This window comes from Pelodiscus sinensis, chromosome 7, assembly GCF_049634645.1.
Source record: "Pelodiscus sinensis isolate JC-2024 chromosome 7, ASM4963464v1, whole genome shotgun sequence".
Lineage (NCBI taxonomy): Eukaryota > Metazoa > Chordata > Testudines > Trionychidae > Pelodiscus > Pelodiscus sinensis.
In genome coordinates, this window is record NC_134717.1 from 984,385 (window position 1) to 1,009,528 (window position 25,144).

At 65.8% G+C, this 25,144-nt stretch overlaps 1 protein-coding gene across 1 annotated transcript; it reads right to left on the reverse strand.

The window, feature by feature from the left end:
• Positions 1 to 869: 869 nt before the first annotated feature.
• On the reverse strand, positions 870 to 22,971 carry VIL1 (villin 1). The gene is made up of 20 exons (XM_075932971.1): positions 22,838 to 22,971; positions 20,738 to 20,844; positions 20,314 to 20,388; positions 19,676 to 19,872; positions 17,812 to 17,920; positions 17,225 to 17,335; positions 15,107 to 15,309; positions 13,453 to 13,531; positions 12,961 to 13,059; positions 11,666 to 11,819; positions 10,866 to 10,966; positions 7,225 to 7,362; positions 6,414 to 6,572; positions 5,363 to 5,542; positions 5,076 to 5,221; positions 4,144 to 4,288; positions 3,484 to 3,672; positions 2,795 to 2,863; positions 2,204 to 2,338; positions 870 to 1,057 (listed from the first exon to the last, which is right to left on the reverse strand). The coding sequence occupies exons 2-20, from the start codon at positions 20,810 to 20,812 to the stop codon at positions 944 to 946; spliced, it is 2,478 nt and encodes an 825-aa protein (XP_075789086.1). The 5' UTR covers positions 20,813 to 20,844; positions 22,838 to 22,971; the 3' UTR covers positions 870 to 943.
• Between the last annotated feature and the right edge of the window lie 2,173 nt (positions 22,972 to 25,144).

The following is a 25,144-nucleotide window of genomic DNA, read 5'->3' on the forward strand; positions in this document are numbered from 1 at the left end:
CTGACTTGTCCTGTGCTTTTTATATCAACAGCTTGTTGAGTTGCTACACCCTCTGCCCACCCCCCACCCCAGTGCACCCGCACCCCTGGTTGAGAGCCACTGCCCTAGAAGATATTACCTACCTCAGTTAGAGCTAATGTGTGGACTGACCCCTTGCTCCCACAAAGCCTGCCCTGCCTGTATAGCACCTAGCCCAAAGGGGCCCTGGAGGTGTGACTATACAGATAGGACAAACAGGGCCATGGTCACTGAAGGGCACGCTGTGCTTCAGTACTGTTGGCGTGTGGGTTTTTAAATGTCAGTCCCTGCTGTGGCTGAAACCTTTACTTCCAGCACCACAAATATTTGCATAAGTCTTTTCACGAAACCTGAACGGAGGCTGCAGCAGGCGGTTGAATACAAGTGAAAATGTAAACAGCTTGGCGAAGATCTGACCTCTCCGCAGATGGAAGATCACGCCAACGCCGCTTAGCCACCTCCAATCCAGCAGCCCTACTTTACAGCGGGGAAAACTAAGACCGTGACATGCCATGACCCCCCCTTGCCCCCACCAGTGCTGTGCAGCAGGTCTGGGTTACTGGGATTCTGACTCCTAGCTCTGCTCCCGTCCTGGCCGGAGGTTGGAGAATAGTCAAAAGAAGCCCGAGGTTGAAGGAGCTGAGCTCCTTGGAGCCTGGTGAACAGTCTCCAGGCCTTTGTGCTGCCAGGCTACTTGGCTTAAGGCAAAATCCCACGCACAAATTGCAGCTGTCAAACCAACCGGACCCAGCTGGGAGCTTGGCCAAAATAGGTACCTCCCTGCTCAGAAAGGCTCCAGCGGGAGCAACGGTTTTGGCTGCCTCGTTGCAGGGGTAGGCACACAGCCCTGGTCTCAGAATTAGCTTTAATTTTACTTTAATAAAAATACTCCACCGCCTACATCCCGGGTCGCTGCGGCTCCCCCTCAGAAGAGCCCCTTTTCCTTCTTGAGCGCCTGCTGCTTCCACGGGGGCAGTGCCGCAAAGGCGTTCTGGGTCATGCCAAAGACGCCGCTGAAGTCCTGACTGGACAGGTACTCCTGCGGGAGGCAAGGGGCGAGGCTGAGCGGGCGGCCCTGCAACGCGCCATCCTGCTGAGTCACAGCCCCCGGCCCTGGGCCGTTACCGGGCAGGGGGCTCGCCGAGCTGTTGGGCCGCACTGCCATGCTGGGAAGTGCACTGGGTTCTGCTAGCCGGTGGCAGATCTCCGGGAGCCGGGTAGGGGGCTGGCGTTCCTCCCCTTCCATTTCTAGGGACGCCCCTCGCCCCGGCCTCCATGTTGCTGTTGTAAAACTGAGCACAGCTCCGTGCTGCTGGCACACTGCTCCTGCCCCCCACCCCCCAAGCTGCATCCCTGCCTGCAGCAGCTGAGGCATCCACCCCTGCTCCCCTCCCGCCTTCCCCGGGCTCATTTCAGCAGTGGTTGGCACAGAGCTGGGCCCAGGGGAGGCCTGCAAGAGGCAGGCCTGGAGCCGGGGGCTGGAGGTTCAAGGGGGTCTTTCCTCCTGTTCAGACTGCGGTGGTGTAATTCTCTGGCCCAGCTAACGCTGCTGGGCCCAGCAGGGGGCAAAACGGCAAAGGAGTCGTCCTGGGTGGGGGGTGGGGGGTGGGGTCCCCCCCCTTGCTTCTCGAGCCTGCTCTCCATGCAGGGCTGGCTCCCTGGCTCGGCCTTGGCTCTGGGGGCCTGGGTAGCATTTAGTGCACCCAGCATTCAACCCACGCTGGACTGCGACTGGCCCCAAATGAGTAATCCTGGCCCTTGGCTAAGCCGCCTCTCTCCTCCATACCCCTTTAGGGGCAGGGAGGTGCCAGCCCCGCCCCCGAGCTCCTAGAATAACCCTCACCCCTAAACAGACGCCTGCGTACGTACGGCCCCTGGCCCCCGAGCTGGGGGTGCCACCCAGCGGAGACCTGTGCTTAGCAGGGCGCTGAGGAGCTGCGCTTGCCTCCCATGGGGCCACGGGAAATGCTGCTAATCTCACTGGGGCCGGGTCAGCCCCCACAAGCCCCCTGGCCCTGCAGGCCGGGCCTAGCTCCTGCTGTGAATGCCACCTGCTCTGCCCGTGTGGCAAACACCCCGCTACCTACCACGGGGGGGGGGGGGCGTCTGAGCAGACTGCAGAGAGAGAGACGTGGCTGCCATTGGGGCCATGTGCTCATTGACCACCCCAGGCCCTGCTGCTCACCTCCTTCCTGCTGGGGTCCACTCCCGCAGGCAGCTCCTCCAGGGTCTTGTTCAGCAGGGCCTCCGGGGGGTAGGTCTGGAAGCTCACCTGGCTCAGGCTGGTCTTGGCAGTGAACACTTCCTGGCTTGTGAACTCCTGGGCGGGGGAGAGTCGCTCAGCGCCATGGCTGGGAGCTCGGCAAAGCCCCCAGCCTCTTGCATTCACCCTGGGCCTTGGCCAACGTGCATCCCGTTGCCCTCTGCCCTCCCTGCGGCTGCTTGGACCTGCTATCGGGCTGCACCCCCAGGGCCTGGCACGGCCCCCGGAGGACGGGGGAAGGCTTCTGCGGGGGGCCATGCCTCAGTTGGACTGCAAGCCCCGTGGGGCGGGGTGGGGTGTGCCCCAGCTGGGATCAAACCATAAACCAGGTTGCGATTCCTGACCGAGCTGGGTCCCAGGTAGCATAGGAGGGGGAAGCCTGGGAGTGTTTGTCTCCTGCAATAGCCAGGAGCAGCAGGCACGTAGAGCATCCTGGCAGCCCAGCGGCGACGGGCCTGTCTCCCCCCGCTGCCCTCTCGCTCGCGCCTGGGCTGTCTTCCCCCAAACACTCACAGTCGCTAGCTGGTTGAACTTGCTGTCGTCTCCCAGCTCGGCTTTCAGCTCCTCGTAGGATTTCCTGTCCTGGGGAGAGACGCGAGGGCTCAGGGGCAGGCGGGCGGGGACGGCAGAGCTGGCTGGGTTTGGGGGGGGACACTGGGCCAGAACCGCTCCCTCACCGGGTCTGTAATGCCCTGGCTGCGCCGTGCTCCCCCTGGGCCTTCCCGTTCCCAGCACTTCTGCATGTAGCTCGCCGAGGGGGTGGCCAGGGATCAGGGAGCGATGCGGCCGCATGGCGCAAGCCCACCCCAGGGACCTGCTGGGGAGCAACGTTCGCCGCGGCCGGGGACGTGAGTGTCTCCGTGAGCAGCACCCAGGCAGGGCGGGGACGGGGCTGCCGGGTGCGTTAAGCGACGGCCACCGGGTGTAACTCTCGGGCAGTTGGCAAAGGAAGACGGGGCCGGCTCGCTGGTTCCTGGGCGTCTGCCACGTCCCTGCCCTCGCTGGCACCTCAGTGGAGCCAAGAACTGCACAGTCCCGGCCTGGTCTCCAAGCCCAAGCACTCCCCGGAGCCGCCTCCCCAGCTGGCCAGCCTGAGGGCTGCGTCTCTCCCGCTTGTCAGCGTGCAGCAAGTTCGCTCTGAAGGGGGACGTAGCGTTTGGGCCCCGCCTGCCCCCTTGGCTCCAGGGCCCCCCCGCACTCACGCTCCACTTCAGGGGGTCCCAGGCCAGGAACCAGCCGGTGAACGTGGGGGGCTCGTAGCCTTGTTTCACCACGATGATGGGGGTGTCGGGGTCGCGCCCGCTGGGGTGAGTTCTCAGGTACTCCTGCGCCATCTCCGCCGCCTCCTTCTTCTCCGTCGCGTTGGCCTGCTCCCCGATCCAGAAGAACACCTGGGCGAGAAACAGCCTGTTCCGGGCCGGGGCCAGCCAGCGTCCCCTCCTCGTCCGCTACCGGGGGAACCCCCAGCTCGCCCCGGGCTGGGCCTGCTGGGATCCTGCTTCCCCGTACCTGGTCTCTCCCAGGGGAGGATGCACAGAGGGAGCTGGGGCTGAAAGCAGGGAGCCGGGGGTCAGGAATTCTCGGCTGCGGGCTCCCCTGGGACCGTGGGCGGCCAATGAGGCCTGGTGGAGCACGCGAGGGGTAGGGAGATCCCCGGTTCTAACCCTGCCTGAGCCATTGTGGGGGAGTGGCCCCTTGGCTCTCTCGTCTGTGCGGGGGGGATGTTTCACACTCCCTCCCCCGGGGGGGGCAGTGGTGGTGAAGGCTCCCCGGGAGCATACAGCCCGGAAGACCGCTGCCCACCTCAGGAACAACAGGTGCCCCGCCACCCCCTTCCATCCCTCCCTCCCCCCCACACACACCTGGTCCCAGGTGTCCAGCAGGAAGACATCGTCGTCCTCCAGATCGTCCTGGTTAAAATTGGTGATCTCCGTGGCAACAAAGGTGCCCGTCTGATTGGAGCATTCGAAGAGGCGGGGCGTAATTGACAAGGTCTCCTCCTGCAGCCTGTGGACAAAGGGGGTGGGGGGGTCAGGTCCCAGGGAACCCGGCCCGGCCGTGGGGCGCCCGTGCGGCACCAGCTGGATTCAGGCTTCAGCTGCATCTGCCCTGGAAAACAGAGCCGGCCCACGGGACGCGGGGAACCGCCAGGGGCCAGCACCCAAGGGTGGCCCAGGGGTTTGCTCAGATGGAGGGATATTCGGCTCCGGCCATGATCCCATTTCCTCTGGCTCACGGTCTGCCCCCCAGGGGTTTCGGAGGGGCGACAGCCGCGCGCTGCCCCCAGCGATGACCTGCCCATGCCCCGTCCCACCCACGCCCAGCACACGTCAGGGCCACCCCCTGGGACCCGCAGACAGGATACTACCCTCAGTGGGTGGGCAGCGTGCCGGCCAGCCTGGAAACACGCTCACCGCTCTGGGGCAGGCACGGCCACCCCCGGGCCTGGCCACGGCTGCTCCAGTCACCCAGGCTGCCTGCACTGCGCCACGCAGGGGCTCGGTCGGGGGGTAGCCTTTGGGCGAGCTGTGTCACGGGCCTGTGCCTCAGTTTCCCCTGCCTGTGGCATGGGGTGGCAGCGCTGCCCTCCTTAGGGAAGCAGGCCGGGATCTGCTGATGGGAAGGGCTAGATCCAACCTCAGAGCTCCTCTCTGTTCTCCAAGCAGCCTGAAGGGTGCCCCCCCCCCCCCGAGAGCGCCCTCCCCCCTGAGCATCATGCATGTGTGGCTCCTGCCGCTAGGCCTGCCTGGGGCGTGGCTCCATGCGCCATGTGCCCTGCCCGACCGGGGCTTACCGCTTGCTGCTGGCGTACTGGGATTTCCCACCCAGTGCCAGCCAGAACTGGGCCGGCTCCTGGCCCTCGGCGATCACCAGCTTTTCCGTTTTGGAGATGAGGTCGGCCACGCTCTTGGCCATCTCCCGCTCATCCCCGCTGCAGCCCTGCGGGCAACCAGAGTGGGCTGGGTCAGGGCTCCCGGCAGGTCCCCCCGGCCTCCCGCCACCGGCTCAGCCCAGGACTCTCGCGGCAGGCTCCGGCGCCCGCTCGCCCCACGCCCAGCCCGCGCCGAGCGCCATACCCACCTTCCCGTACCAGAGGTAGCAGCAGGCCTGCGTCTTCAGCACGAAGACGTCGTTGGAGTTGAGGCAGGAGGCGCGCGGCTGCACCTCGAAGGCCTTGGTGTTGGAGGCGTCGGTGCCGTGCACGTGGAAGAGGCGGGTGGGCGGCGCTGGCTCCGTGCTGCCCGCCCGCGAGGTGCCTCCCTGGGGAGTGGCGGGGCGGGGGAGAAGACGTCAAACTGGCCTCCAGCCTCGGGGAACGGGGCCCTCAGCAGCACGGACACAAGGCCGGGAGCCCCTTCACCGGCTTTAGCAGCCTGGAGGAGCCCACCCCGGCTCCGGCCCCAGGCGGCCGCTTGCCGATGTCACCCCAGCCCTTGGTGGGAAGGTTTCTGAAGCAGAGCCCTGGACATCAGTAACCAGGCCGCCTGCCCCGCCAGCGCCCAAGGCTGGGAGTGTGACGCGCCTCCGCCCCAAGCGAGCAGCATCGCCCCGTGCCTCAGTTTCCCCTGTGGCCAAAAGTGGGTAACACCACCTGCGTCCCCTCGGGGTTCCATGGCTGACGGGGAGCTGAGCTGTCTCCCAGCAGCGCGGCTGTTGCAGGCAGGGGCATGGTGCCCAGTGCTGCACAGCACCCGCCGCAGAACCAGTCCCAGCTGCTACGGGCCCAAACTTGGCCTGCCCAGGGATGCCGGCGGGCCCAGGGCCTCCCTGCTCAAGGCTCTTTAACTCCCCACCAGCCGGCGGGGAGCAGGTGTAGTGGCTGGCCACACGCATGAGCATGTGTCGCGGCCAATGTTCCTTCCAATTGCTTCCATCCGTGTGCAGAATCAATAGTGTTCTGTGCACCGAGACAAGGGCAGGTGTGCACCACCAGGAGGAACACACGCTGCCGGCTGGGGGCGCTCTGCTAATCAACCGGCCGGCACCTCAGTCCCCCCTGGGTGGCCGCCCAAGCACTCAGCTCCCAGGGAACGCTGCTGACGGCCCTTGCCCGCGGGCCCTGGGCTGGCACTGGGGGAGTGGCAGACGGGGCGACGGGGGCAGAGACATCCCCCCCCGGCCGGGCACTCACCGCGTACACCACCATCTTCCCCTTGAAGATGGCCATGAGGTGCGCGGGCTCCTTGCCCATGGGCACCCGCACCTGCACGGCCGCGTCGTTGTACTTCTGGTCCAGGGCGACGGCCTGGTAGGCCGAGGCAGCGAGCTCATCCCGGCTGGCGTGCCGGCCCTAGGGAGCCGGAAGGAGGGGATCAGAGCGGAGTGGCAGGGCCCCAGCCCCCTCGGCCCCCCACCCCCCAGCACTGGGTGAGTCGCATCGAGCGCGGGCAGCCAGCCCTGCCAAGAGTCAGGCCAGCCCCTCGCCGGGCCTCAGTTTCCCCATCTGAGATAGACTAGTGAAGACAAGGCCCCGCCCCTCAGCGAGCGAGCGCACGAATTACTGAGCGAGTTAGCATATGAGTGGCACATGCAAACCCCCACCCAGTGTGGCCACTGGCTAGCACTAACTCTGAGGGCACAAAGCATTGTGGGTAGGGCAACCCCCACGCCCACCCCCAGCTCTGGGGTGCTGCACAGTGACTGGCGGGTGCCCCACGGGGAGCGGCTGGTCCCGTGCGTGTGGGCTCTGGCCTCATGGTTACAAACGTGGGAACCAGGAGACGTTAGACGAGTCTGAATTGGGGCAAATTCAGAGCTAAACCCAGCACGTGTGTGGCCTGTGGAACTCCCTGCCACATGATGCAGCTGCAGCCAAGGGACTGGGCATACTGTGGGGGACAAGAACACGCAGGGGGAGCCCGGTCAGGTATCCGGGGGGGGCAGAGATCATCCCATGCCTGCTGTCCCTGGCCCCCCTGGAGCCCGGGGCTTGGCTCACCCACCTGCCAGATGTAGATGATGTAGTGCAGCTTGTTGCTGACCAGGTACGTGTAGAGGACGAGGTAACAGTCGCCGCCATAGAAATGGCCCAGCCAGCGCTTCTCCACCGGCACCAGCTCCAAGTCCTCCACGCGCCAGACCTGCCGGGAGCAGGGGGTGAGCCGGGCGGGCCCTGGGCAGCGCTGGGCTGGGGGGTCGGGGGCTGCCGGGGCCTGGGATCCAGGGGGCCGACTTCTCCGTCTCTGTGTGGCGCCTGGAGGATGGGCCGGGGGCCGCTGTGTGGGGTCCTGCTTGGGGCCAGCCAGGCCTGAGGCGACGGGCGGCCCCGTCCCGGGCTGGGCCCACCAGCCCCCTGCCAACGGCACTGGCCCTGCTCAGCCGCGCGCCGGCGAGTCTGCCTTGTGCCCGGCCCGCCCCCCCACCCCCCATCTCAGCACCGGCGCCCGCCCGCCCCCCCCATCTCAGCACCACCGCCCGCCCGCCCCATCTCAGCACCGGCGCCCGCCCGCCCGCCCCCCCATCTCAGCACCACCGCCCGCCCGCCCCATCTCAGCACCACCGCCCGCCCGCCCGCCCCCCCCATCTCAGCACCGGCGCCCGCCCGCCTGCCCCCCCCATCTCAGCACCGGCGCCCGCCCGCCCCCCCCATCTCAGCACCACCGCCCGCCCGCCCGCCCCCCCCATCTCAGCACCACCGCCCGCCCGCCCGCCCCCCCCATCTCAGCACCACCGCCCGCCCGCCCGCCCCCCCCATCTCAGCACCGGCGCCCGCCCGCCCCCCCCATCTCAGCACCACCGCCCGCCCGCCGCCCCCCCCATCTCAGCACCACCGCCCGCCCGCCCGCCCCCCCCATCTCAGCACCACCGCCCGCCCGCCCCCCCCCATCTCAGCACCGGCGCCCGCCCGCCCCCCCCATCTCAGCACCACCGCCCGCCCGCCCCATCTCAGCACCGGCGCCCGCCCGCCTGCCCCCCCCATCTCAGCACCGGCGCCCGCCCGCCCCCCCATCTCAGCACCGGCGCCCGCCCGCCCCCCCTATCTCAGCACACCGCCCGCCCGCCCCCCCCATCTCAGCACCACCGCCCGCCCGCCCGCCCCCCCCATCTCAGCACCGGCGCCCGCCCGCCCACCCCCCCCATCTCAGCACCGGCGCCCGCCCGCCCACCCCCCCCATCTCAGCACCGGCGCCCGCCCCCCCGCCCCCCCATCTCAGCACCGGCGCCCGCCCGCCCGCCCCCCCATCTCAGCACCGGCGCCCGCCCGCCCGCCCCCCCATCTCAGCACCGGCGCCCGCCCACCCGACCCCCCATCTCAGCACCGGCGCTCGCCCGCCCGCCCCCCCATCTCAGCACCGGCGCCCGCCCGCCCGGCCCCCCATCTCAGCACCGGCGCCCGCCCGCCCGCCCCCCCATCTCAGCACCGGTGCCCGCCCGCCCGGCCCCCCATCTCAGCACCGGCGCCCGCCCGCCCACCCCCCCATCTCAGCACCGGCGCTCGCCCGCCCGACCCCCCATCTCAGCACCGGCGCCCGCCCGCCCGCCCCCCCCATCTCAGCACCGGTGCCCGCCCGCCCGCCCGACCCCCCATCTCAGCACCGGCGCCCGCCCGCCCGCCCGACCCCCCATCTCAGCACCGGCGCCCGCCCGCCCGCCCCCCCATCTCAGCACCGGCGCCCGCCCGCCCGCCCCCCCATATCAGCACCGGCGCCCGCCCACCCGCCCGCCCCCCCATCTCAGCACCGGCGCCCGCCCGCCCGCCCGACCCCCCATCTCAACACCGGCGCCCGCCGCCCGACCCCCCATCTCAGCACCGGCGCCCGCCCGCCCGACCCCCCATCTCAGCACCGGCGCTCGCCCGCCCGACCCCCCATCTCAGCACCGGCGCCCGCCCGCCCCCCTCATCCAAGGGTTCTAAAAGAACTTAAATGGGCCTCATCCAAGGGTTCTAAAAGAACTTAAATGGGAAATTGCTGAGCTATTATCTGTGGTTTGTAACCTATCCTTTAAATCGGCTTCCGTACCTAATGACTGGAAGGTAGCCAACGTGACACCAATATTTAAAAAGGCCTCTAGAGGCGATCCTGGCACTTACAGACCGGTGAGTCTAACCTCAGTACCGGGCAAATTAGTCGAAACAATAGTAAAGAATAAAATAGTGAATCATGTAGAAGAACATAATTTGTTGGACAAAAGTCAACATGGTTTCTGTAAAGGGAAATCCTGTCTTCCTAATCTATTAGAGTTCTTTGAAGAGGTTAACAAGCATGCGGATAAGGGGGATCCAGTAGATATAGTATACTTGGATTTTCAGAAAGCCTTTGACAAGGTCCCTCCCCAAAGGCTCTTGTGTAAATTCCATGGCCATGGGAGAAGAGGAAGGTCCTTTCTTGGATTGAGAACTGGCTAAAAGACAGGAAACAAAGGGTAGGAGTAAATGGTAAATTTTCAGATTGGAGAGGGGTAACTAGTGGTGTCCCCCAAGGGTCAGTCCTGGGACCAATCCTTTTCAACTTATTCATAAATGATCTGGAGAAAGGGGTATGTAGTGAGGTAGTAAAGTTTGCGGATGATACAAAACTGTTTAGGATAGTCAAGACAGAAGCAGACTGTGAGGGACTCCAAGAAGATCTCACCAAACTGAGTGATTGGGCAACAAAATGGCAAATGAAATTGAATGTGGATAAGTGTAAAGTAATGCACATCGGGAAAAATAACCCCAACTATACGGACAGTATGATGGGGGCTAATTTGGCTACGACAAATCAGGAAAGAGATCTTGGAGTTATCGTGGACAGTTCTCTGAAAAACTTCCCACACAGTGTGCAGCGGGCGGTCAAAAAGGCAAATAGGATGCTAGGAATTATTAAGAAAGGGATAGAAAATAAAACCCAGAATATCTTACTGCCCCTGGATAAAACTATGGTACGCCCACATCTTGAATACTGTGTACAGATGTGGTCTCCTCACCTCAAAAAAGATATTTTGGCCTTGGAAAGGGTTCAGAAAAGGGCAACTAAAATGATTAGGGGTTTGGAACGGGTCCCATATGAGGAGAAATTAAAGCGACTGGGACTTTTCAGTTTAGAAAAGAGGAGACTGAGGGGGGATATGATAGAGGTCTATAAAATCATGAGTGGTGTGGAGAGGGCCGATAAAGAAAAGTTATTTATTAGTTCCCATAATAGAAGAACTAGAGGACACCAAATGAAATTAATGGGGAGCAGGTTTAAAACTAATAAAAGAAAGTTCTTCTTCACACAGCATGTAGTCAACCTGTGGAACTCCTTGCCAGAGGAGGCTGTGAAGGCTAGGACTGTAACAGAGTTTAAAGAGAAGCTAGATAATTTCATGGAGGTTAGGTCCATAAAAGGCTGTTAGCCAGGGGATAAAATGGTGTCCTTGGCCTCTGTTTGTCAGAGGCTGGAGAGGGATGGCAGGAGACAAATCTCTTGATCATTGTCTTCGGTCCACCCCCTCTGGGGCACCTGGTGCTGGCCACTGTCGGCAGACAGGCTACTGGGCTAGATGGACCTTTGGTCTGACCCAGTACGGCCGTTCTTATGTTCTTATGTTCTTATCTCAGCACCGGCGCCCGCCCGCCCAGCCCCCCCCATCTCAGCACCGGCGCCCGCCCGCCCCTTACCTCCACCTCCCCGGAGCCGTCGTCCACCATCTTGTGCTGCGCGGCCAGCTCGGGCTTGGCGTGCATGGTGCTGGCGTCGAACTTGATCCGCTCCACTTTGGCTGGGGGCAAGGCGGGCACTCAGGCGGGGGCACCCGGCAGCCCTGCCCCCTCCGCACCGGGCTGCAGCCGGGCCCCTTCCTCAGCCCCCACCCAGCATGGCACCGAGGGCTGGGCCGTTGGGATTCTGCCTGGCCCCCGGCCCTTCCCCGCTCTGCCCGGCGCATGGCCCTTACCCGCTGTGCCCGGCGCATGCCCCTTACCCGCTGTGCCCAGCCCCAGCCCTTACCCGCTCTGCCCGCCCCCGGCCCTTACCCGCTGTGCCCGGCGCATGGCCCTTACCCACTGTGCCTCCCCCAGCCCTTACCTGCTCTGCCCGGCGCATGGCCCTTCCCCGCTGTGCCTCCCCCAGCCCTTACCCGCTCTGCCCGGCGCATGGCCCTTCCCCGCTGTGCCTCCCCCAGCCCTTACCCGCTCTGCCCGGCGCATGGCCCTTCCCCGCTGTGCCCGGCGCATGGCCCTTACCCGCTGTGCCCGGCGCATGGCCCTTACCCACTGTGCCTCCCCCAGCCCTTACCTGCTCTGCCCGGCGCATGGCCCTTACCCGCTGTGCCTCCCCCAGCCCTTACCCACTGTGCCCGGCGCATGGCCCTTACCCGCTGTGCCTCCCCCAGCCCTTACCCGCTGTGCCTCCCCCAGCCCTTCCCCGCTCTGCCCGGCGCATGGCCCTTCCCCGCTGTGCCCGGCCCCTCAGCACTTACCCACTTTGCCCACGGTGTGGGTCTTGCCCAGGCCGCTGGTCTGGTTGGTGACGGTCCATTTCTGGAAGAGCTGCTTGAACGTGGCCGACTCGGCGCCGTCGTTCTCGGTCTGCACGCGGGTGCTGGGCGGGTACTTCTTGGCTTTGATGAACCCCTGCAAGGGGCAGGGCCCGGCGGGCGAGGGGGAGTCAAGGACACTCTGGGGGGGCAGGGCGGGGCGCCAGGAAACCACCGCCAGGCCCGGGGTGCGCCAGGCGTTTCGGCAGCTGCATGGCTCCCAGCCGTCTCCTCGAGACCCCGGCACATACACAGCTGTGTGTGTGTGTGTGCGCGTGTGTGTGTGCGCGTGTGTGCGTGTGTGTGCGCGTGTGTGTGTGTGTGCGTGTGTGTGTGCGCGTGTGTGTGTGCGTGTGCGTGTGCATGTGCGCGTGTGCGTGTGTGTGCGTGTGCATGTGCGTGTGTGCGTGTGCGTGTGCGTGTGTAGGAGGTTGGGTACATGCCTGGTGTGTGTGTGTGTGTGTGTGTGTGTGTGTGTGTGTGTAAGAAAGGCTGTGCGTATGTGTAGGGCTCTGTGTGTGTGTAGGAGGCTGGGTACATGCCTGGGGTGTGTGTGTGTGTGTGTGTGTGTAAGAAAGGCTGTGCGTATGTGTAGGGCTCTGTGTGTGTGTGTGTGTAGGAGGCTGGGTACATGCCTGGGGTGTGTGTGTGTGTGTGTGTGTAAGAAAGGCTGTGGGTATGTGTAGGGCTCTGTGTGTGTGTGTGTGTAGGAGGCTGGGTACATGCCTGGGGTGTGTGTGTGTGTGTGTGTGTGTGTAAGAAAGGCTGTGCATATGTGTAGGGCTCTGTGTGTGTGTAGGAGGCTGTGCGTATGTGTAGGGCTCTGTGTGTGTGTGTAGGAGGCTGTGTGCATGCCTGGGGGATCCCCGTGTGCGTGTGTGCACCACCAGGCCCTGCCGGGGGGCTGAGCTGTGAATGGGGCAGAGCTTTGGGAGCCTGGCTCCGCCGTGGCAGCGGAGCGAGAAGAGCCAGAGCCCAGGGCCAGGGGTTCAGGGCCCCACCTGCTGCCGCGCCCCACTCAGCCAGGGCTGCCCCAGCCCGTGGGACCCCCTGGGGGCCTGCACCCCCCCTGAGGCTTCCCGGACAGCCCCCCGGCCGGAGCCGGCCCGACCCTCGGGGTTAATTCCCACGGGGCTGGCAGGGGGCGACAGCGGGGAGCAGATGGCCCCCACCCAGTGGGCCCCCTTGGGGACGGGGGGGAGGGGTGCAGGGGATCTCCCGCCCCCACCCCTACTCACCAGGGCTCTGTTCATGGCCTGCTGCTTCTCCTGCTTGCTGGAGCTCCTGCCCTTCCAGACGTAGATGGACAGGCCCCCTTGGTCGAGGATGTAGCAGTCCTGGGTGGGGGGGCAGAGGGGTCAGGCTGGTGCCCCCCAGCACCATCAGCCTAGGGCCCTGAGCGCGCGCTGCACCGCCCCCTGGTGGCTCATTGGGTCAGGGCCCCCCGCCCTGGGTCCCCGGCACCCGCTCAGCTGGGGCGTCTCCGCGGGTCGCCCGGGGCATGGGAGGTGGCTGCCGGAGACGAGAGGGGATGGAGATGCAGGGGCCACCGGGAGCAGGCTCGGAGTCAGCGAGGAGATGCCAGCGGGTGGGCGGGGGGTGGCGGGGGTGCGAGGGAGGGACCCACGCTGCTCCGCTCAGGAATCCGCTGCCGAGTGGCCCTCGTGTCCGTCTGGGCGCCCAGCCCCGGGGAGCTGGGGGAGTCAGCGGGAACCCGGGGGGCCACGTACCTCGTGCCGGAGCAGATCTTGGGTCAGCGGGCGGGTGGCCACCTCTTGGATCAACAGGTTCCCCTCCGCATCCGAGACACTGCAAGACACCAGCCCCAGCGCCCGCTCAGCCCTGGCGCAGCCCCTGGCACAGGGCCCACGTAACCCTCCCATCCAGCGTGGTTACTGAGCAGTGCAAGTGGTGCCTAGAACCAAGAGACCTCTACAGCGGGGGCTGGGAGCCGGATGGCTTTTAGCTCAGAGGGTGGAGGCTCCTGTACTCCACTTCAGAGATCCCAGGTTCGAATCTGCCCCGTGGCGGGTACACATGCGGGACGCTGCGTGTGAAACCCTTGTTACCTCTGAGCTCGGCCAGGGCCCAGCGGGCGTGAGGAGGCCACGGAAGCGCATGACATGGCGTCAGGAGTAAACCGGGCACGGGAGGGAACCCGGCTGCTGTGGGAAGGAGCAAGCCAGGACCTGCCCTGCGCCCCAGAGGCGACCCCGCACGGGGGACAGACGGGAGACGAGCCCACACGGCACAGAGAGCCGGGGGAGGGGCCGGCCTCTCCTCTGTGCTGCGGAGTTGGGCTCATGAGAGTGGGATTCAGTGGTAGGGGGACCCTGGGCAGTTTGGCTGGGAGGCCAGCAAGTGCCTGTACCTGCTGCGCTGACCTCTGGAGCCGCCTGCTGGCCGGGTGGGGGGTGGGGCAGGCAGAAGAGGGGGCCCTGATGTCGGGGTGTCCCCCTCCTGTTAGCCCTGCAGCCCCCCTCCACAGCATGGTGGGGAAAAGAGGGCGGTTCCCTGGCTGCTTTCAGGAGTGGCTCAGGGCCAGGGAACGGTGAGCCTGCCTTAGCCCAGCTGTGCCGCTGCCTGAGGTTAAATGGAGCCCAGATCCTGAACCCCTGTCCCCCTCCTGCCCCCACACCCCCAAGCCTGCCCTGAACCCCCTGAGATCAGAGCCCCCTCCCCCACCCATTGGGCCAAGAGCAGAGCCTGTGCCCCAACCTCCTGGTGCAGGTGTGGGAGGCTGGAGTGAGTGGGGCGGGGCCTCGGGAGGGGCGGGGCTTAGACGGGGTGCAGAAGGCGGCGGGGCGGGGTCTGGGTTTGCCGTGGCTCCTGGCTTGCGCTGAAATCCCAAGGGGGGTTTGTGCTTGAGCACGTCGGGGAGCCCTGCTGTAGCTGGGGGACGCGGCGGCTTGCAAAGGGGCCAGGGCCCGGGGAGCACGCCGGGCGTTTGACGGCAGCGCTGCGCTTGTGGGCAGGACACGGTGACTGCACTGGAGCTATTGACTTTAAAACAGACATGGGAACCGACATCGCCCGACCCGGCTCTCACTCTGCTCCAGACCTGTCCTGGCTGCCTCTGTAGGGGGAGTAGTTCATGATTCAAGCACCAGGGGGCACTAAAGAGCACAGGAAAGATACTAGGGAGACTGAGGCAAAGAAAGGGCGTTGCAATTAACTGTGGAACTCACTGCTGCAAGATGCTGCCACACAGCTTCGGGGGCTGGGTTCATGGCCCTGGAGGCTGAAGCCCTTGTTAGCCTCAGCTAAGATGCAGTGGGGGCAGGCCCAGGGGTGGGAGAGTCCAGGGAAGGACTCTGCGCAGAGGTCTCTTGCTGACTGCTTCCTCCTCCCCCTCCCCCCGAGTGCCGCATGTGGGGGACTCACTGGTAGAGCTTGAGCGAGGTTTTCAGCGTCTGGTCCACCACGGCGTCGGGGATGGCGGCCTTGATCGTCTTCCTTTCCCCCAGTACGTGGGTGAGGATCTTCATCAGCCCAGGGGAGGCGTCTTCGTCCTCGCCATCCACCACGCCCACCTGGGAGCGCCCGCCCCGCTCCCGGTCCCGGATGTCCTTGGCCAGGTTCATGCCCTGCACCAGAACAGGCCACGGGGCCCGCGCCACGTGAGAGAGCAACCCGGGCACAGCGTAGGGGCTGTGGGTGGGGAGTGAGGGGCATTGGCAGTGCTGGGGGGCAGGGGCTGGAGGGCAGGAGTGAGGGGCATTGGCAGGGCTGGGGGGCAGGGGCTGGGGGTCAGGAGTGAGGGGCATTGGCAGGGCTGGGGGGCAGGGGCTGTGGTTCAGGACTGAGGGGCATTGGCAGGGTTGGGGGGCAGGGGCTGGGGGTCAGGAGTGAGGGGCATTGGCAGGGCTGGGGGGCAGGGGCTGTGGTTCAGGACTGAGGGGCATTGTCAGGGCTGGGGGACAGGGGCTGTGGGTGGGGAGTGAGGGGCATTGGCAGTGCTGGGGGGCAGGGGCTGGGGGCAGGACTGAGGGGCATTGGCAGGGTTGGGGGGCAGGGGCTGTGGGTCAGGACTGAGGGGCATTGGCAGGGTTGGGGGGCAGGGGCTGTGGTTCAGGACTGAGGGGCATTGGCAGGGTTGGGGGGCAGGGGCTGGGGGTCAGGAGTGAGGGGCATTGGCAGGGCTGGGGGGCAGGGGCTGTGGGTCAGGAGTGAGGGGCATTGGCAGGGCTGGGGGGCAGGGGCTGTGGGTCAGGAGTGAGGAGCATTGGCAGTGTTGGGGGGCAGGGGCTGTGGGTCAGGAGTGAGGGGCATTGGCAGGGTTGGGGGCAGGGGCTGTGGGTCAGGATTGAGGGGCATTGGCAGGGTTGGGGAGCAGGGGCTGTGGGTCAGGATTGAGGGGCATTGGCAGGGTTGGGGAGCAGGGGCTGTGGGTCAGGACTGAGGGGCATTGGCAGGGCTGGGGGGCAGGGGCTGTGGGTCAGGACTGAGGGGCATTGGCAGGGTTGGGGGACGGGGCTGTGGGTCAGGAGTGAGGGGCATTGGCAGGGTTGGGGGGCAGGGGCTGGGGGTCAGGAGTGAGGGGCATTGGCAGGGCTGGGGGGCAGGGGCTGTGGGTCAGGAGTGAGGGGCATTGGCAGGGCTGGGGGGCAGGGGCTGTGGGTCAGGAGTGAGGGGCATTGGCAGGGTTGGGGGGCAGGGGCTGGGGGTCAGGAGTGAGGGGCATTGGCAGGGCTGGGGGGCAGGGGCTGTGGGTCAGGAGTGAGGGGCATTGGCAGGGCTGGGGGGCAGGGGCTGTGGGTCAGGAGTGAGGGGCATTGGCAGTGTTGGGGGGCAGGGGCTGTGGGTCAGGAGTGAGGGGCATTGGCAGGGTTGGGGGCAGGGGCTGTGGGTCAGGATTGAGGGGCATTGGCAGGGTTGGGGAGCAGGGGCTGTGGGTCAGGACTGAGGGGCATTGGCAGGGCTGGGGGGCAGGGGCTGTGGGTCAGGACTGAGGGGCATTGGCAGGGTTAGGGGGCAGGGCTGGGCTGGCATGGGCTGTAGGCCGGGACTGAGGAGCACTGGCAGCGCTGCCATGGGGGGACCCCCGCTTGGGCAGGGATGATATGGGGGACCCCCCCCCCCTTGGGCAGGGATGATATGGGGGACCCCCCCCTTGGGCAGGGATGATATGGGGGACCTCCCCTTGGGCAGGGATGATATGAGGACCACCTCCCATTCCACGCAAAGGGCATATGGGGGCAGCTTCCCCTTGCCCCATCCCAGCCTCTCCCATGCCACAGGGCTCTGTGGGTCTCCCTGCGGTGGCAGAGCTGAGCCCCGAGCGCTGCAGGGCCGGGGCGGGAGGGGGGTGGGGGCAGTGTGGCTCCCGGGAAGGTATTGGGGCCGAGCGGCCGCCCAGGCACCAGCAGCCAAGGCCCCTGGAGCTCCCGCTCGGGTCTCACGTCCCCCCCGGGTCTCGCTCAATCACCAGCCGGGCTGGGCGGCGGGACCCAGCGCTGAGGCCTCTGGGGGAAGGGCTCTAGCCCCCCACGGTCCCGCTACCTTCAGCCTCTCGGTGCGGTTGCTCTCGGGGCCGTTCCACTGTATGATGAGCTTGCCCAGGTCCAGCAGGAAAACGTCCCCCTTGTTGAAGCTGTCCCAGCTCATCTCCACCTGCCGGAGGAAGGCAGCACAAGGGGGTAAAGCACAGGGCTGGCGGCAGGACGCCGGGGTTCTCTCTTCCTTGGAGGGGAGTGAAAGGGGAATCCCCACCAGCAGTATAGGGCCTATGACACACAGCACTGCAATTCTGAGTCTGCCCCACAGAGGGCAGCATTGCACATGCCCTGTCCCAGTGCCTAGCCACTGCCATCAGGCTCACCATGATATGAGCCTGTCGGCCTCCGCTCTCCTGTTACACTGAATTTCATTAGCCACAGCCTCCCCGACCCATAAAAATGCAGCCACCTCTGGGGTGAGGCACAGATGCTAGTGACACCCAGTGGCTCTGTGTGAATGTTTGGGACAGGAAGTGAAGGAGACCCCCTGTCTACATGCTGCCCGGACAAAGGGCCCCAGGAGCTGGGTTTAAGATGCAGCGGGGGGGGGGGGGGGGCACGCGTGTCCCTCCCCTCCCCCCCACTACCCACCTCTCCAGCTACCACATTCTTCTTGCCCTTCACGTGCAGCAGCCGCTGGATGTTGTACGTGTTGGTCTCCACGTGCTTCATCCCCGAGGCGACGCCGCCCTTCTTATAGCTGGGGGGGAGAGGCCGAGTCAGCATGGGGAGCCTGGGGCCCACAGCCAGGCCCCCGTTTGCAGACTCGCCTCCCCCAGGGAGCAGGCCTTTCAGGGTCACTCTATTTGGGTGGTGTTCAGGGACCTGCCCCAGTGGCATGGGAGTAGAACACAGACGCTCCCCTTCCCCTGCTCTACCCACTAGACTCTGCTGCCTCACGCTACGGGTAGCCGGTGCCTGAACTCCTGGCCCAGAGTGTCTCCTTCCCTGGGGAAACTGAGTCCCTTAGCCCCTGGGAACCGAAACCTGCTGTTCTCCAGGACATCTGATCTGCAGAGGCCTCTGCCTATGGGGCGATGGTGCCCCCGACCTGGCCTGGGTGGAGGGGCCATGCCTCCGCCCTGCTGGCCCTGCTTTGTGGGGATTGCTTGGTGCCCCCCCCATACCGCAGTGGCTAGCAGGCGGCTCCCTTTTCCTCTGGCTGGCCTCGGGCTCCAGCCTGGGCCCAGCCCCACATCAGGGGCTTCGGTCCCAGCAGTGGCTGGAGGGGCAGCAGCAGAGCTGTTGTTCCGGGAGTGAGTCACAGCTGTGTGCTGGCGCTGGGGGATCGAACCGGGCTCGAGAGCATGGGTCGTGCCAGCTGCCGGGCCCAGCCAGCGGGTCTGACACAGGCCCGGAGAGCAGGGATAGGAACCTGCTGTTGGTGTTTCCGGGCCCATCCAGCAGGGGGCGACACAGGCCCCAAGAGCAGGGGTAGGAGCCCGCTGTTGGCGTTTCCAGGCCCAGCCAGCAGGGGGCGACACAGGCCCCAAGAGCAGGGGTAGGAGCCCGCTGTTGGCGTTTCCAGGCCCAGCCAGCAGGGGGCAACACAGGCCCCGAGAGCAGAGATAGGAGCCCGCTGTTGGCGTTTCCAGGCCCAGCCAGCAGGGGGCGACACAGGCCCCGAGAGCAGGGATAGGAGCCCGCTGTTGGCGTTTCCAGGCCCAGCCAGCAGGGGGCGACACAGGCCCCGAGAGCAGGGATAGGAACCCGCTGTTGGCGTTTCCGGGCCCAGCCAGCAGGGGGCGACACAGGCCTGGAGAGCAGGGGTAGGAGCCCGCTGTTGGCGTTTCCGGGCCCAGCCAGCAGGGGGCGACACAGGCCCCGAGAGCAGGGGTAGGAGCCCGCTGTTGGCGTTTCCAGGCCCAGCCAGCAGGGGGCGACACAGGCCCCAAGAGCAGGGGTAGGAGCCCGCTGTTGGCGTTTCCAGGCCCAGCCAGCAGGGGGCGACACAGGCCCCAAGAGCAGGGGTAGGAGCCCGCTGTTGGTGTTTCCGGGCCCAGCCAGCAGGGGGCGACACAGGCCCCGAGAGCAGGGGTAGGAGCCCGCTGTTGGCGTTTCCAGGCCCAGCCAGCAGGGGACGACACAGGCCCCAAGAGCAGGGGTAGGAGCCCGCTGTTGGCGTTTCCGGGCCCAGCCAGCAGGGGGCGACACAGGCCCCAAGAGCAGGGATAGGAGCCCGCTGTTGGCGTTTCTGGGCCCAGCCAGCAGGGGGCGACACAGGCCCGGAGAGCAGGGGTAGGAGCCCGCTGTTGGCGTTTCAAGGCCCATCCAGCAGGGGGTGACAGAGGCCCGGAGAGCAGGGGTAGGAGCCCACTGTTGGCGTTTCCGGGCCCAGCCAGCAGGGGGCGATATGGTCCCATGCACTAGGGGTGGCGCATCCTCAGGCGCTGGCTGGGGAAGTTACAGAGCCCCCCCCCCGCCCCTGGGCTGCGGCGTCCCGGCCCCTACGTACGTGAGGCCCTGCTTGAAGAGGCCCCTGAAGGCCTCGCTCTCGTTGCCCTGGGCCTCGCGGTGCTGCACGGCCGCCCCGCCCAGGTGCTCGTCCAGCTGCGTGGTGTAGATGGCGGCCGCCCCCTGCTCGTCCTGCGAGGACTCCCGCCCCAGCCAGTAGTGCAGGTCGTAGGTGAAGCTGCTCCCGGTCTTGTGCGTCTGCAGCCAAAGGAGCCTGCGCTAGCGACGGGCCCGGCACCAGGTACCTGCCTTGGCTGGGGCCCAGGACCGCGGCAGAGCGCCGGCAGCCGGACGCAGCCCCCAGCCGGCAGGCCCGCACTTAGATGTGCCGCTCGCTCCAGCACGGGGGCTGCCTGGTGACTTGCACGAGCTCGCACGCCCCCTCGCACGGGGCCAATGTGGGCGTCGTTGGGAACAGATTTAGGAGGTCGGTGTGTGCCTCAGTTTCCCTACATGGCATGGCGCCCCAGCAGGTGGCAGGTGACTGTGTGCCCTCAGGGCTGGGCCCAGATCGGGTGGGCGTGTCCCCCGCTTGCTCTTACCCATTGCCGGGTGTTAAGCACCCTGCCCCCCGATCCCTCCCCCTGGGGCAAGGCAGCAGGCTGCCCACTGCCCCCACCCCCGCACGGAGCCCCCTACCGCGAGCAGCACGTAGCAGTCGCCTTCGTAGAAGTTCCCGTAGCTTTTGGGAGGCACCGGCACCATCTGCATTTTCTGGAACGGGAAGGAAAGGTGGGGCGCTGAGTCCGGAGGGGGCTCCCCTGGCAGACCCTGCCCCCTCAGTGCTGCAGACCAAGGAACCGTGCCCCCCAAGTCCCAGCCCGCGGCCCCCGAATCACAGCCCGTGAGGAGGGTCACCCCTCTGGCACCAGTGGCCCTAGGGGAGCCCTTGGTCCCAGGGAAGCAGCTGGACCCATCTGGGCCGCGGCTGCTGCGTGTGGGATGAGGCTGCGTCCCCCGCCCGTGGGGCTGAGATGCTAGCAGGCAAAGCTGCCCCAGAGGGCTCCCCAGGCCCGGACACTGGCCAGGAACCCCAGGGCCCCTCGCCAGGCCCGTCACCCACCTCGATTCTCCAGATCTGCAGGCCGGGGGTGGTTCTGTTGAGCGTCTTGGTGACTTGGGCGGTGAGCTCCGGCATGGTGGCTGGCGCGGCAGGGGCCTGGCGGGGGCCTGGCGGGGGGAGAGGCAGTGCTGGTGACGCCCTCGTTAGCACTCATTGAGAACAGGGGCACTGAGCCGAGCCCCAGCGGGTGGGGGGCTCCGTGCGCCCCCCAGGCTCCAAGGCACCGGGTCTCGTTCTCAGAGATGGCTCGGTGCCCCCCTCCCCCAGGCTGGGCCTAGCAGCGCCCATCCGTGTGCCAGGGCCCGCTGTGATCTCAGGCCTGGCCTTGGGGGGCCAGGAGAGATGCCGGCTTTGGGGGCCGGGCCCTGCATGGCACAGAGCAGGGGCGCGGGGAGCTGAACCCGCTGGCCAGGAGGGACCCGAGCACGGACCTGGGGGCAGGGGGACTGGCGGGCACCCTGCCCCCTGCATTGCCCTCCTCTCCGGGCAGCTGCAGACCTGCCCCGCCCTGCACTGGCCTCAGTGGTTCAGCAGCAGAGGGGGCTACGGGGTTAGCTGGGCGGAGGCTGGACTGGCAGCCCCAGGGTCCCTGAACCAGGCCCGGGCTGCAGGGCTCCAGCTGGGGGGCCCAGTGCTGTCGGCCTCGGAGGTGCCCCGTTTAATCCCTGGTCCCAGCCCAGCCGTCGTGCCGGGCGGGGGGGGGGGAGGGTTACCTGGCGCGTGGGCAAAGTGCGAGCGGATTGTCCCGGGCGCTCCCTGCCAGCCGGGCTGGCTGAACACTCCTGCTGCCTCTGCCCAGGTGGCTGCCACCTGGGTGGGATGCGCCTGCGGGGGGGGGGGGCAAGGGAACCCCGACCCTGCCCCCAGCCAGGACCCCGCTCCCCAGGTGGGAGACCTGGCGCCGGATCCCTGTGCCCGGGGGTGGTGGGGGGGGTGTAATGGGTGGCAGCAGCGGCTGCCCAGGCTGGGGTGACTCCCCCTGGGGGGACTAACGGGGCGCCCACGAGTGAGGAGAGGGCGGCCCAGGAGGCAGGGCAAGGCGCTGGGCAGTGGGGCCGGGGGAAGGCAGCTGGGGGTCCCTACGCCGGGTTGGAGGAACCCCAAGTCCTCTGCTGCCTACTCGCCGTCCCCAAGCGCTGAGCGATGCCCCCACCCCCAAAGCCAGCGTGTGCTGCCCCTCTGGGCCGCCAGCCCCAGCCAGGCCCCAGGCAGCTCCCGCTGTGGCGCCATGGCCCCCCGGAGCCCTGGGGGTGGCACCCCCCGAGATCTAGCGGCAGTCAGCTGATCTACCCCCCCCCCGGGCTCAGCCTGGGTCGGTTGCCCCCTGGCCCGGCCAGGCCGCTCTGGGCTCGGTAGCAGGGGTGACGATCTGCCCAGATGGAGCCTTTGCTCTGGGTGTGGGGTTCAGCCGCTCCCTCCGCCCTCCCCGCATGCTCGGCTGGACCCAGCCCCCACCTGCCTGCCCCTCCACTCGGCTGCATCTCCACCCAACCCCCTGCAGTGACCTCAAACAGCGATCAAGCCCCAGAGCCTCCCTGGGCACCTGCTCCAGGCCCAGCTCAGCCCCTGGCAACCCTGTGGCCTGCTGTTGCTCCTTGCCTCAGTTTCCCCCATTTGTTCCATGGAAATACTGCTGCTGCCACGCAGACGCCCCAGGCCCTGGCCACTGCTCAGCCAGGCAGGTGCCTGGTACCTGAGAGTCGACGCCGGGGGGGGGGGTCAAGGTGCGTCCCAGCAGGGTTGGGGGTCGGCAATTGGCCTCCATCAGGGAACGGAGCCTGTGCCCCATGGGAGGAGGGCGAGCCCCGAGGGGTCCCCGCCCCGCGCTCTAGATCAGGCCCTGCTGCCTTAGCCCCTTTCAGGGCTCTGGGGGCTCCCCCAAAAGTCACCAGCCAGGAGCAGCCCTCGTCCATCTGGAGCCTCTTGTGCCCTCCTGCCCCCCAGGGCTGCCCCACCCCGGCCCAGGGGGCAAACGGGGCTGGAAAAGTCTTGCAGGCGGGTCCCAGCTGTTTGGGGCTGGGCCCTGGATCTGCCCCGGAGCCTGCAGGACGATGTTGGGCATAAGGGATGCCCTGAGGGGGGCCCGCCCCAGCCCCTTACCTCTCCTGTGGGGCTAGCTCAGCGCAGGGGGACGCAGCGTCCAGGTGGCAGCTTGGAGACGCCTGGCACCTGTGCAAAGTGCACGCCTGCCGGAGCCGAGGTGCCCTTTGTCCTCTCCTCTGCCCGGCCTGCCTTCGCCATATAAGGGCAGGAGCCTGGGAGGGACACGCAGGCGAGCCAAGGTCCCTTGGGCGCTTCCCCACTGCCCTGGCACCGTTACTCCCCGTTTATGGCCAGGTGGGCGGCAGCGCTATCACGGCACAGATCTGGCCCCGGGACCAGCCGCAGGCACCTGGAACGCAGCCAGGGCCGGGTTCCCGGGCAGGTGCGGAGCCCAAGCTCACGGTGCCGGGAATCAGCAGGGAACTGGTGGGGCGCGGCCAGCAGCGAAGCACCAGGGACAGCAGCCCCAGCCCCTGGGCGGCTGGGTACCCGGGAGATGGCACCTACCCACCGCCAGGGCCTCGGCACAGCAGCCACTGAAGAGAGAGTAATGAGACTGGGGCTTTCAGCTTAGAACGAGGAGACTAAGGGGCACTATGATAGAGGGCTGTAAAATCATGGCAGGTGTGAAGAAGGAAAAGTGACGGACTTGTTCCCATAACACAAGAACTAGGGGGCACCAAATGACATGAACAGGCAGCAGGTTTACAACGAACCAAAGGAAGTTTTTTTTCATGCAGCGCACGGTCAACCCGTGGAACTCCTCGCCAAGGGATGTTGAACAGGGACTTGAACAGGATTCAAAAAAGAACTAGATAGAATCATAGACTCATAGAGCTGGAAGAGACCTCAGGAGTCAGCAAGTCCAGCCCCCTGACCTAGGCAGGACCACTCCCAACTAAATCAACCCGCTAGGGCTGTGTTAAGCCGAGACTGAAAAACCTCTAGGGATGGAAACTTCACCCCTCCCTAGGGAACCCAGCCCAGCGCTTCCCCACCCGCCTAGGGAAAGAGTTTTTCCTAATCTCCAACCTAGACCTCTCCCACCACAACTTGAGACCGTTGCTCCTTGTTCTGCCATATGCCCCCACTGAGAACAGCCTCTCGCCAGCCTCTTTGGAACCTCCCTTCAGGAAGTTGAAGGCTGCTCTCAAACCCCCCCTCACTCTGCTCCTCTTCAGACTAAACAGACCCAAATCCCTCAGCCTCTCCTCGCAGGTCCCGTGCTCCAGCCTCCGATCATTTGTGTTGCCCCCCACTGGACCCTCTCCAATGCGCCCACGTCCTTCCTGTAGTGGGGGGCCCAGAACTGGACACAAGACTCCAGATGTGGCCTCCCCAGAGCTGAAAAAAGGGGAAAAATCCCTCTTCCTAATGCACCCCAATACGCCATTCGCCTTCTTGGGTACACGGGCCCCTGTTGACTCATCTCCAGCGTCTCATCCACTGTAACCCCCAGGTCCTTTTCTGCAGAACTGCTACTTAGCCAGTCGGCCCCCAGCCTGTACCAATACTTGGGATTCTTCCGTCCCAAGGGCAGGACTCTACACTTGTCCTTGTTGAACCTCATCAGATTTCTTGTGGCCCAATCTTCTAATCTGTCCAGGTCACTCTGGACCCTCCCCCTGCCCTCCAGCGTATCTACCTCTCCCCCTGGCTTAGTGTCAGCTGCGAACTTACTGAGGGTGCAATCCATCCCCTCATCCAGGTCATTGATAAAGATGTTGAACAAAACCAGCCCTGGAACCGAACCTTGGGGCACTCCGCTAGAAACCGACCGCCGACCTGACATCGAGCCATTGATCACTACGCGCTGGGCCCGGCCTTCTAGCCATCTTTCTATCCATCTTACCGTCCGTTTATCCAATCCACAATCCCTTAACTTGCTGGCAAGAATATTGTGGGCGACCGTATCAAAAGCCTTGGTAAAGTCAAGGTCTATCACATCCACTGCCTTCCCCATATCCACAGAGCCAGGTACCTCATTGTAGAAGCTAATCCAATTGGTCAGGCATGACTTGCCCTTCATGAATCCCTGCTGACTATTCCTGATCACTTTCCCCTCTTCCAAGAGCCTCAAAATGGATTCCTTGAAGATCCCTCCAGGATTTTCCCGGGGTCTGAGGTGAGGCTGACGGGTCTGTAGTTCCCTGGATCGTCGGGTCTTCCCTTTCTTAAAGATGGGCTCTGCATTTGCCTTTTTCCAATCATGCAGGATCTCTCCCGCTCAAAATAGATCGATTCCTGGAGCTTAGGTCCATCAGTGGCTATTAGCCAGGATGGGTAGAGATGGAGTCCCTGGCCTCAGTTTGTCAGGGGCTGGGAATGGGCGACAGGGGAGGGATCACTGGATGGTTCCCTGTT